The 12,300-nt window shown below is 44.3% G+C and overlaps 1 protein-coding gene across 1 annotated transcript in view; it reads right to left on the reverse strand.

Annotated features, from left to right (window-relative positions):
• TANC2 (tetratricopeptide repeat, ankyrin repeat and coiled-coil containing 2) overlaps nucleotides 1–12,300 on the reverse strand; it is a 248,609-nt gene that overhangs the window by 46,988 nt on the left and 189,321 nt on the right. Inside the window, exons 13-15 of the mRNA XM_067311864.1 lie at nucleotides 6,145–6,376; nucleotides 3,533–3,699; nucleotides 1,110–1,717 (exon numbers count right to left, since the gene is read on the reverse strand). Coding sequence (XP_067167965.1) covers nucleotides 1,110–1,717; nucleotides 3,533–3,699; nucleotides 6,145–6,376 — 1,007 coding nt within the window. The remainder of the gene's footprint in view (nucleotides 1–1,109; nucleotides 1,718–3,532; nucleotides 3,700–6,144; nucleotides 6,377–12,300) is intronic.

Raw genomic sequence — 12,300 nt, forward strand, 5'->3', positions numbered from 1 at the left:
TGCTGCTGTAAGATGCTCTACCAAGTGCTCACTTGATAGGAATATTGCGCAAAATCTGCTAAAACACACAAGGTCCCCATTGGGAGGAGCTATATGATTTTTTTTTTTTCCTACTGCAGCCTGTTTGCTACAAAACTCCAGACTTAAAGTGGTAAATTAGTCTGACACTGCTAACAGCTATAGCTGCTTTAATCAGTCGAGTGGCTGTCAGCTTGAGCGGCTATTCAGTTCCAGCAGATACTGTCATGTTTCCTTCAGACCAACTGTAGCGTCTAGGAGACGTGCTGCTATGACTTGAAATACAAGCATCTCCCTGATTTTTATAATCATGTTCTAAGAAAAGGGCAGGCAAAATGGAGCAAAGCTTATGGCGATAAACTACTAGAATTGCAAAGAGTCTGTTTCCACTCTTCAGTGGAAACAAAGATAACATTGTTAATAGTGATCATTTGGTTTAGAGAATATAAATCTAACCGTGATTGAATTCTGCCCTCTGTGAGCTAAGCCAGGAACTCAGCTGCTATCAGTATGGAGATTACACATGCATTTAAAGCCCCAAATCACTGTAGCCTGATTCTGTTCCTTATTTTGCTTTCAAAAAGACATTTAGTAGGAATATGAGGAACATGATTTCAAAAAGAAGCCAACTGTAAAAGACATTCTCACTGCTTATCTTTCATCTCCTTATCCTCTACGTCACATTGGCTCTCTATGCCTTTGGAGGAACGGAGGCTAGTTCCCCCCTCCAGACTGAGCTGGCAGGATTAATCTGAAAGAACGTAGACATCTCTACTGTAGCTCAGATGTCTGCGTCTGAGCTAGTCACCTTAGGACCTTCTGAGGAACAGCTCATCTCATTCTCAAGCAGACTATTAAATTTGTTGGGTCAGCTGTGTGCCCAGGGAGTGTTTATTTCTTTCCACGACCAATAGAAAGGTCTAAGGTGACCAGCACAGATGTAGCTATCGACAATGTAGGCAGACTGAAGTCAGGTGAGATGAATCTCATTCCATGTGCAACATCATAAAATAAAATGATTAAGATAACAGAATGAAATGCTTCTGAGATGAACAGATTATAAACTCTGATTTCTCAGAGAATTTACTTACCTAGGATCACAGAGAAACTTGGTCTTTTCTCCTTCTTCTCTCCAAATAAGCCATTCTCGGAAAGAGGGATGAACAAACATTCGCGTCATATCTCTACGTTTGATAAGAAACATAGAAAGGTTCTCCATCCTCTGCTGAAAGTCATCCCACTCCAAAGTGCCCTCAATGTTACCTGCATTAATGGCCTGAAAAATATGTTCATCTGTTAATGGATGCAGAGATGCCACTGCCACATTCAAGAGAGGCATAACCCGATCAAAGGAAGACTGCGTTGGGAACTTCATATTGCACTGCAACAGGTAAACTTCTGACAGAGAGACCGGGACTACTTTGTAGCTGGAGCTTTTTAGTACTAGGTATCCTTTCTCTATGAGATCAAAAGTGAGTTTTAGGTATAGGTAGGACCCTTGGCTCAAGGTCTTGAGGTGAGAACTGAGCTTGCCAAACGTAGTGTTGTCCATTTTGCCATTAAGCGAGATGTTGTTCTGGATCTCTGAGCTGCTGTGTATCCGATGAAGGATATATGCCTGCAGGTCCTGGTCTATGGCTTCGTTCTCTTCCAGTCTATCCAAAAAAATTCTGTGGAAGGGCAACAGCTTAATTATTTCCTACAAAGAAAGAAAAAGAAGTATGTTCATGCTGGAAGTGCTTATTATTCATTAAGTAAACCTAATTCATATTACAATAGCACCTTTGAGACTCCTTTAAGACCTTCTCAGTCAGGGCGAGCACACAAGATGGCAATTTGTGCCCTCAGGACCTCACAACCTCATCTATAATCAAGCAGGTTGTGTGAGAAACATGACTGAAATAAAAACGAAGGACACAGTTTCTGACGCCCATGGAAAGGACGGGAACATTCACATGGAGTAGCACCCTTGTTATTCTTGCCCCATCCCAACCAAGAATCAGACACGTCATCTGATTTTCGGACATATCAGAGGCCCATTATGGGGAATGACCTGTGGACAACCACAGGACAGATTTCAAGCCAGAAGGCATTTTGCTGAAACTGAGTCAAGGAGCGTCGACTCTTGTATTCTTCCGTATCACATAGCCGCTATCAACAGGGAAATGCACTGAAACATCAGTACAGGTAATATTTTCCAGGGCAAAATAAATATGTCTATCTGTTACAAGATACTGCGGCCAGGGATTCTCTCGTTTGCTAAGCTCCCTAATGCAGCTTATGTAGCACAAAAAGAGCATTAAAGATCTTTCCAAGAGAACTCGTGTTATGGACTCCCGCACTCTGCAAAGTGAGGAGAAATGATTCAATGAAGCTGGGCAACGCAGCTGCAGAAGAAGCAATCGGCTCTCCAAAAAAAATAAGACGGTGAGCACATTGCTAAAGTAAGCCTCGCAATGAAAAACTTTGGGCTCCAAAAGCCCTAATTAAATGAGAAATTAAAGTCACAAGGATGCAATTTACCTACAATTATGAAAAAAAAAAAATCTTTGAAATGGTGTTTCATCTACTCCATTACAGACCACAAAATAATTGCAGCACAAAACAGCAGACAGCCTGTGCTCTCCCGGTGTCTCGGAGAGCAGCTGCAGCTCCCGGCTCCAAAGGCAGCGTGCAGCAGCTGGCCGGCTCGACGGAGCTGGAAGCAGCACACGCACCCTGCTAGGCAGACCACAGTAAATCAGCCTGGGGATCTCAGTAAATATTAGCAGATCTCAGCGAAACTGCCTAACGGACCTCGGTAAAAATGAACTGCACAGCCCCGTGCTAACCGAAAAACAGCGAATGATGAAAAAAATGGGCTCAGCTCCGCATAACTTAGTGCTGCGGATATGCCCTTCTTCCCAGGGGAGCAGCTCGCTGCTCTGAGCTCGACCCCAGTCGCTCGTCTGGTCTCTCTGACGTCCGTATGAACGTTCCTGCAGCTGACTGCAAATCAAGCAGCTCTACTTCGAAACGGTGTAACCAGCAGCTCTGTACAGACTGGGGCATTTTGTAGCTTCCCAACCTGTTCCATTGCAATGAACAGTCGAGCCAGACGACTACGGGCAGCTTAATCCCGTGCTAAAAGAGTGACGATGAGCAGCTAAGGCTGAAGGTAATAACCTGTTCAGCTGTAACCTAAGATGAAAATACTTCAGAATAACCCAAACAACATTCAGCTCAGGACTTCAGCACCTGCCAAAAATATGCTTAATTGAGCTGAATAATGTCTTGGACTGGAGTTTGCCTCCTCCAGATTGAAACAATCCCCCTCACAACTGCGGGGCAGGCAGAAAGGGGACGAGCACGCGCATGCCTGAGCTTCTCCACGCTGAGGAGAGAGCATTTTTGAGTTTTTGTTTGAAAACAAAAGGTCTCAAGCATATCACGATATCCACTAAGACCTTCTTGTCAAGGCCCATCATGACAAAGACGCAGTTTCTGTTTTCCAGGACTCTTGGTCTCAATATACCTGTAGACTTGTCCTGACCGTCACTACCAGCTTAAGCCAGGAAGGGAATTTTCCGATCATTTTGCTCAAGAAGGAGACTATGGTGTCCCCATAATCCGGCTTGTGGAATTCAGCCTCATTCAAACCATCAATTAATATGATGAAATCTTCATCAGGGATCTTCCTCTCTGCGATAAACAAACAGAAAGAGAAAAGCATTTCTTTGAATGCCTGGCCAAATGACTACAATACACGACAAAGTCACTAGAGTGTTTTAAGGCATCATCAGCTATTGCTAACGAAAAAACATACAGTAGCAGCATCTCTCTTCTATGATACTTTAATTGCACATACACCCATAGGTATGTCCGCACATAGGCAGGTCCACACGTACTCCATTTCTATTATCATTATAAAAATCATTATAACTAATGATATATATTCTTATGGACTGGGATCTTGGGCTCAAGCGGTATCTTCTCAAGGATAATCTTGCCTAAAAATACAATACTAGTTGGGAAATAGGAGAACTGAGTCTATGGTTGGCATATGCTGCTAATTTGTACCATGGATTTTATTCAGTAAAATGTTTGTTCTTCTTTGTAAACTGCTATGAATAAATCATGCTATTGAAAAGCTCGGCATTCCTGATAGGAGGCTATCTTCCCTCTTCGACTTTGAATTGCGTCAGGAAATTTTCTATAAAAATCTGAAATAAAATGTTCATCAATGACACGAGTTGTCTCTGTGGTATACCAAGGAGAACAGAAATGAGTAAAAACCACACTTTCAGTATTGCTGAACGTCAAAAATCCCATATTATTGCCTTACGTTGTCAAGTTGGGCTTATTTCTTCACCTACTGCTAAAACCTGTATGAAAAATAAACATCATTATAAATCCTTTTTCAGTTAACTTCTCAGTAAGATCACTGGTTATAGTAGAAAATATATTTTATGACTTTCTGAAACCTTGGAGAGGACATTGTGGGAACCTGAGTTTTGCACACACACCTCATGTTTCTCACAAAGCCTGAGGGAGAGAGGAAAAAGCCAGGAGTGGGGCAAGAACCAGAACTTTCTGCTACATATTATTTAGATTCTTTGAGATTTAGAAAGCATATTTGAGAAACACAAATCTAAGTTTGTCAGGGGCATTCAACATTAACAGCTACGCAATAACTTTGTCCCGGTAGCATTAAAGCTTCAACAGCACCTTGTAAAAGACCTGCTGATATATTTACAGAGTCTTAAATGTGATATATTTTCAAACCCATTTCCAGACACTGCTCGTTTCATTACAAAACACTTAGCACAGATTAGTTTGCCAGCACTCTCAATCAGCCACGCTGAAAGATGGGAGTCTTGATCGTTGGCTCCCTCAAGAGCCATGTTGAGTGCAGGACCCATGAGGGGAAAAAAAAGGCTTTATATAGAATTTTTCCATGCCCCAGAACTTGGGACCAGATGGCGGTCAACCTGCTTGGCAAGAGAAATAAGCATCCTCAGAAATGCTCTAAATTCAAGGGCTGGAATACCGCCCAAGGAGGATAATCCAACAGATTGTTTTCCTTTGGAGCAGCGGTTCCTAAAGCATCCTCTTTCGCCAGGCGTGTTGGTAAGAGAGCGGCCATGCTCCTCCTCCAGCGGCATTTCTCCATGCCAGGAAAATCAACTGCCCTGGAGTTGGGCTGGCTGCGCCTCCTAGACCCACGTGTGCTACATAACGTTGGGGACAGATGTGGCCACCAAGAATACAGACACTTTGTTCTGAAGTATTGATTTGAACAACAGGGCTTCAAATTCGGTTGCAGCTGTACCTGTTTCACTTTGGTTCATGCACTGTGATAGGCAGGGTCATACAGAAAATGATCTGAGTTATTTTTGCAGCCCATAACACAGAATATGACACTTTAACAAACACACTGCAGGTTGCAGGACAACGGAGTCCTGAACTCTACAACGCTTTGACAGTTTTCATGGCATCAAGCAACAATCTTAAAGTTAGTGACTGTTACTAAGAATTAGTTGCATCTCGCGCAGGAAGGAAAGGGAGACAACATCGATGTTGCCTTAGGAAAATCCCTGAAATCACTAATTAGGAAAGGGTCTGCTATCAGTTTCCCCAAAAGCTTTACAAAGGATATCTATAGATTTTTATGGTACCAGGTCTTGGGCTGAAAGCTTAAAATTCTCAAGAGCCCAGGAAATAATGATGGTTCAAGGGGAGAAAAAAATTCACCCCCTAACAAAGAAATCAAAACACATTGTCATAAGCAGAGCTGGGCAGGGAAACAGTTGCCTGTTTTCACCTTCAGAACTGTGAGGCCAAACTTGGGATGTGGAAGAAAGCGAGAAAACAGAAAGTCAAATTCATGCTGTCATTAGCATTTCATCTATGGACACGGACAGCAGGGAGGAGAGCGGTGGTTAACCCCTCACTTCCAGACAGGTATGACGGTATATTCTCAGCTTCTCTAAATCTCACTTTTTTCTCTGCTGCTCTTGAAATTGAGATGCAAAAAAATTAAACTATTGCTTTGTTTGAAGCCCAGATGCAACTAAGCATTATTTTTTTTAAAAGAAAGCATGGGTGGGAGCTCAGGGGAGGTATAGGGACTCTCATTTTTAGTACCTTTGTGTAGATTTTCCAAGGGCTCCAGGACTCCCCTGCGGAAGGAGGCCATGGGGTCTTGGACGCAGGAGCGCAGGCTGAGCATGCTCTGCAGGTGGGGCTCCCGCAGCAGCTGCTCCCTGTAGGCGACGAACTGCGGCGAGCGGCAGAGCAGGGCTGCCACGTTGTGCACAAACTCCGGCACGAGGCAGGTATAGGCGTTATCAGCTTGGCAGTAGTGATAAGCGACAACCTGACGGAGAGAAAAAGAAGAAAAATACACCGTCGTCAGACGTTAGTCGGGCAAATTGTTAAAAGCAGCATTTTCCATTTGGTGATTTTATGCATTCCAGCAGGTGAGGCCTTTAAGGATAACATGTGCTAACTACCTGTGACAAGGATCCAGATGGATCAGCTGATACAAACAGGCACTGATTCAGAAAAATTACTGGATCTGCCACTTGGGGAATAAACGAAACGAAGCTGTAGCTGTTTGCAGAGACGGACAGTGACAATAACTGACGTATCCGGAGCGCCGTGCTGAGCATGCGGCAATGGAATTGCGCTCCAAGCTCCGTTTAAGGACTCGGTGTCAGTAATAAACAGTGATTGCTTTCTTAAACTTACTTTTTATTTGCTGTTTTCAAATGCCACGCTTTGCAGAAGCGGACGCGGAGTACGAGCTGGAAGAGAGCACCTTACAGCAAGGTAGCATCCGCGAACAACAGATTTCCCCAAACAAAGCGGGAAGCCAGACTCACTACACATTACTCATCCGCCGTGACACAGCTCCTCATTCAGAAAATCGATCCAAGAAAAAAAAAACAGGAAACCTTCCTCTTTTTCCAGGTCATCTGATTTCCTGAGCGCCTCAAACCTAGTCAATTCTGCCCGCTTTTTCCAGGTTGCAGAAAACCAGCGGGATCTTCCCAGCCCAATCTGCCAGCTGTCCTCTGTTTTGGTTTTCAGTATCCAAAAGAAAACCCCCCAAACTCAGAAAACTCTTTGCTCGTAAAGCACTCGGCCAGCTGCTCCAATATTGCTCCGCAGACCAGCTCCTCCCGCTCCCGCGCACGCACCAGCCTCCTCTCTGCGCAGCCTGGCCATTTGGTGCTAGCAGCTGCCAGGACAAGCGGCTTTTCTCCAGGGCGGCTCCCTCCCCTTCATTGCATTCGCTTTTCAAATCGCCCCGCTAGCATCCCAACGTCTCTCTGCAAAACAGGGCGGCATCAGCTTCGTACCACCACCACCAGCATCCGGGAAAACGAGGCTGCGTTGTCCACTGCTGCAGCCCCGTGTGCAAATCCCTCAAAATGAAACCTATTTCTGAACTCTGAAATACTGCAGTATGTGTCTGAGATTAACTTCTCTGACGAAATGCGGCCCGTGGCTGTTGGCCGCGGTTAAGGCTTTCCTGCTTTCTACCTGCAAAAACCAACCTTCGGTTTGCAGCAGCGCGTGAGCTGGATGGTGGTGGGGGTGGCTGAGGTGGCCTCTTAATGGTACAAAAAACGGTGCTGAGTAATGAAAACACCAAGGGCTTTGGGGTCCTCCAATGTTGTTGGCTCAGGGTTGGCTTTTCATTTTAAATAGCACTGTATGAGACTACTGATGGGATAAAATGCAATAATTTCCTTTCAAAGTCAAAACGAGGTGTGATGCATACTGTAATGATAAAGCTGGGCTGTTATTTCAAGCATCAAGTCCTAACACTTGAGCTTAAGCTTTAATGGATACCTCCCAATTCAAAACAGCATTTTTGCTACCAGCCAGTTAAAATAAAATGTACACCCTTAGAAAAGGGCACTGGGAAAAGCAGTAATAACAGTAATGATTTCTATTCAGCAATTCTATTTATTTGAGGATTATAACTCATGGATTCCACAGTATAACGTTCTGAAGCGACTTTCCCTTCATATCACGCTCCCCAAAATAGAAACCCAATCGCTATACGCAGACATCTCGCTTTCCGTATAACATGTGTGGATTTAAGTCCGCTCTTCATGAGGAATCCAAAGAGCCAAGTCATGAAAAAGGGGATACACCTACAACCTACTCCCAAAGGCAACCGTCACCGTTATATTCCTTTTTCTGGAACATACAGACAGTCACAACTAATTTAAACCCTTTCAGCTACATTCTTGATACTTATACTGGATTTACTGGTATATTGACTAAGCCTTAAATAGCATGCTGTTAAATGTGGGGCTTAATAGATGGACCTGAAAATAAACCGGTAAGCCACAAAGATTTTGGGAAGGCAACTAAAGGGAAGACATTACGATGTTCTCAGAAATGCAACTGCGCCAAAATTTCGTCTTGATGTTATTTATTCTCCGTGACATTTTCTTGATTTTCAAATCACAAAGAGACGCTGCCAAAAGCTGGTGCTGGAAAAGATGAATCTGTGTTAGAAATCAGGCTCCTCGCTTATATAACTGGAGTTGGGGTGGGGGGAAAACAGTTTTCTTGCGCTGTGAAAGTTTTTGAGGTTTCAAAAAGTTTACCTCTTCCACATTTGGGAATAAGAGCAGGTTTGCCATGAGAAATGAAGGAAAGGCTTCAGAATAACCCGTGGCTTGGTGAGGAAGGTGCTCACCCAGAACTGGGGAAATGGGTTCAAACCATGTTCTTTCTCCCCTGTATTAGGTGAATGCCTTTAATACCTGGCCATTAACTGCTCTAGGGCAGGTTCCTCTCCCACTGCAGTTATTCCACTTGTATGCTTAATTAATGGCTCATGAATCCACTTGGAGAGAGATGGATTGCCATCTCCAATGCTTAGGAGACTCATCTAAGGAGACCACGCCTGGTCCCTGCTGCACATCGGAAATGAGCACTCTCATCCTTACCCTGGTTCTTATTTTGGGCGTTATTATTCTCTCCTCCTCTCTCTCTGGACTGGACAAGCCAAGAAATACATCCAAGAAACAAAAATAAGAATTTGTATAGCCCAGAAATAAAGATTTCACTGAAAAAGAAAGGCATGCTCTCACAAAAAAGATTCATTTTCCATAAACCCACCATTTTTGTTTTAAAAACTGCTTTGCTGAAAAGTTTCCAACCAACTCTCATCACAACCAAAATCTTTGAATTAAACATTTAATTTTATCTAGAAATTGTGTTACAATGCATGAAATTATCAGGGAACATCCTGCTCTTCCAAAGATATGGGCATGCCTAGATGTTGCCACTGGTAAACATCTATTTTTGCCCGATACAATGTAAGGCACAATTTTTCTAATCATAATTTCAATGTGAACTTTGTCATCACACTAAATAGTACTTTCAACACTTCTAAAACTTAGTTTCAGCTCTGTTTTTTACATGTTGTTTAGAAAGTTGGAAGTTGAATGAGCAGTTCCTTGCTCTAATGTTTAATAGAAGTCAATCTCCTGGATCTCAAACAATATACAATGCCTATAAGCAACCCTAATGCAAAAGTGGATGAAAACAAAGGATGGGAAAAGTAACACCTAAGATCAAGAGCACTGAGAATGAAAGCTCACATTCAAAATACATATTTATGCTATTTTTGTAAGGTCTGAGAACGTAGTTTCGACAAGATCTTTCATAAAGACAAGTTGAGCAATTCCACGCAAAATACCGAGAAGCCAAGGCGTTATGTTGTTTATATGAAATAGCAAATGCCAAAAAGTTACAAACTTGTATCACTTCCTTCTTTCTTGCTTTAGGGAGAGCTTCAAACCAACGCATATTTGTAGCATGCATACTTTACCTCGAATGATTCCACATGCTGGAGCACGGGGTCAGGAAAGCGCTCAGCCATCACATGCCATCTGTGCAGGCTCTGGGCTGCATAGCCAGCACACGTTCACATTTTGCAAATGCTTAAAACTCTCGAAAGTTAGAAAAGAGAAATCACTTCCAAGTGACTCCACTCAAAATGTGGGCTCTGAGGACAGACATTCTTCTCTTTTGAACACAATTCTTCCGATTCTGCCCCGGTTAATGCCAAACAGCTCCTTGGCAGCTTAGCTTAGGCATCTCTTGGAAACGGAAAAAATAAAGCGAGTGAGGACTGGTCTGCAAGGGCTACTCTCTTAAAACGATCTGGAGAGCCTAGCTGGCTACAAACCATGAGCTTTTCGGTAACCATTTTTTTTCCTTTTTTACATTAATTAGGTTTTATAAGGCTTGAGAAACATCAGACACAGATGAGCCAGAGCACTGCCTCCAGCTGACCACCATCCAGCAGGACCATGACCCCAGTATCTCCTGACGTGGTGGCAAGGAGCATCTATATTCTCATTTATTCAGAAAAGCCGCACGCTTCATCTTCTTAACTGTAAAAGCAGAAACCTCAAAGGAAGTATTCACAATCTCTTTAGGTGATAAAACCAGTAAGATTTCAGGAATCTCTTTGCCCAACTTTTCCAATGCCAGCCCTCCTACTTTCTCCTTCCTGCCACGACCATTTCCCATTTCTCTTTCCATCCAGCCTTGCGTAACTCTCACCATTCATATTGCCTGTTCTTCTAGCCTCTCATTCCCGTTCCCCTCCTCATCTGCCCTTCCTTGGACATGGGCCTCAGCAACAGCGGCCAATTCTGACGTGCAGAATCCGTGCATCTCTCCTGTAGTTCTCTTCCCTGTGCCAAAATGATATCCTAAATCATGGGTACGTAAACTACACTCTAGATCTTCAAGGCCAAGCTACTGATTTCACCTGGTTTGTACTATACAGTCATTTATCTTTGCCTAACTTGATATGGGTTTTGGTTCAGCTGCAAAAGCATGGAAGAAATCCATGAAGTTAGAAAAAAAGGGAGATTTCCTTATACAGGTGAGATCTAAGGAAACAGCTGCTGGAAGAAAAAGGAAGACACTCGCCTGTTAAAAGCAGGACAGCTATTGCAAGCATCATGGAAAATGCCACTACAACAGGAGGGAGAACGTTAAATGGAAGCAGCAGGAAGAAGAGAAGAGGAAAGGCTGGGAAGCGCAGGGAGCAGGGAAGAGATTGTGCATCCCCGATAAAGAACAGAGGGAGAGAAGAGACTGAGCTGTGAGGGAGGGGAAAAAAAGGAGAGAGAGAAAGAGAGGGCGGGAGGGAGAGGGAGAACATGACATGCCAGGAGTAGATAACAGCCAGGAACAGTAATATGAGAAAGACGGGAAGGACAGTGTGAACATCAAAGGAGAAAGAGAAAGAGGGGCTGAAGATAGCTCAAGGGAAATAAGTTATTTTTACTTAATAGGACAGGCCAATTTTAAGCAGTTTTCTGGCACTATTTGTGAAAAATAATATCTTCCACTTAAGCAGTGTTCCTCCGACATCGCGCCTCCGGTGTGATTTGCCGCAGCCTCCTCCCGTAGAAGCACCATGCAGGGAGGCCAGTCCATCTCCATTTTCTTATACAGATGAACCAGACTAAAGGGAAGAGCCTCACTTATCCCTGGCGCTAGTCGAAACACTTCAGTTCCTCCAGCACTTCCCTGCTCTTAATGAAGGGCTTCAACATCGTATTTCAACCATGTTTCTGCATGTAGTGAGATTTATCTCCTTTTAGCTCATACAAAATGGCTTCACCTAAATTCGGAGTAATGCTCTCACCTGCCAAAAGGCCATTTGCCAGGCATAACGCTGTCTTCAATAATATAATGGAAACCAGCACGGCTGTAGTTTATCCCTTGCACATGACTGCGCGCCTATGTGGTGACCCAGTTTCTTGGGAACGAACGTTCATTGCTTTTACAGAGCTGCGTACGCCAGCAAACGCCCTCCGCAACTCGTTAGCGTCGCAGGGCATCGAGGCTCAGCAGTAACGAACCCTTCCGCCTCCGCATAAGGCCGGAGCGCTCCATTTCTTTTCACGGGCCTGCAGCAGCGGTGGAGACACGCCGGCTCGCGGCTCGGAGGATGGGGAGAGCAGCCAACGGCGGCGCCCAGCGTCCGCGGGGTGAGCCGACGCGACGGGAGCAGAGCTCCGAAACCTGCTGTGCTGTGTGGGGTAACCCATCAGAGGTGGCTTAGGCTCCTTCCTTCGAGCTGAGCTGACCTTGCCTTGGGCTATCCCACCTCTGACCTGCGCTTCCCCGCCGGGCGTCGCGCTCCTTGCTGAAATGCAGAGGACACATAGGACGTGCATTTGGGGGTTGGTGTTTTCAGCACGTGCTAGGCTTGGGGGGGAACGGCACCCGTTTCGTTTTCCT

This window comes from Apteryx mantelli, chromosome 28 (assembly GCF_036417845.1).
Source record: "Apteryx mantelli isolate bAptMan1 chromosome 28, bAptMan1.hap1, whole genome shotgun sequence".
NCBI classification, from domain to species: Eukaryota; Metazoa; Chordata; class Aves; order Apterygiformes; family Apterygidae; genus Apteryx; species Apteryx mantelli.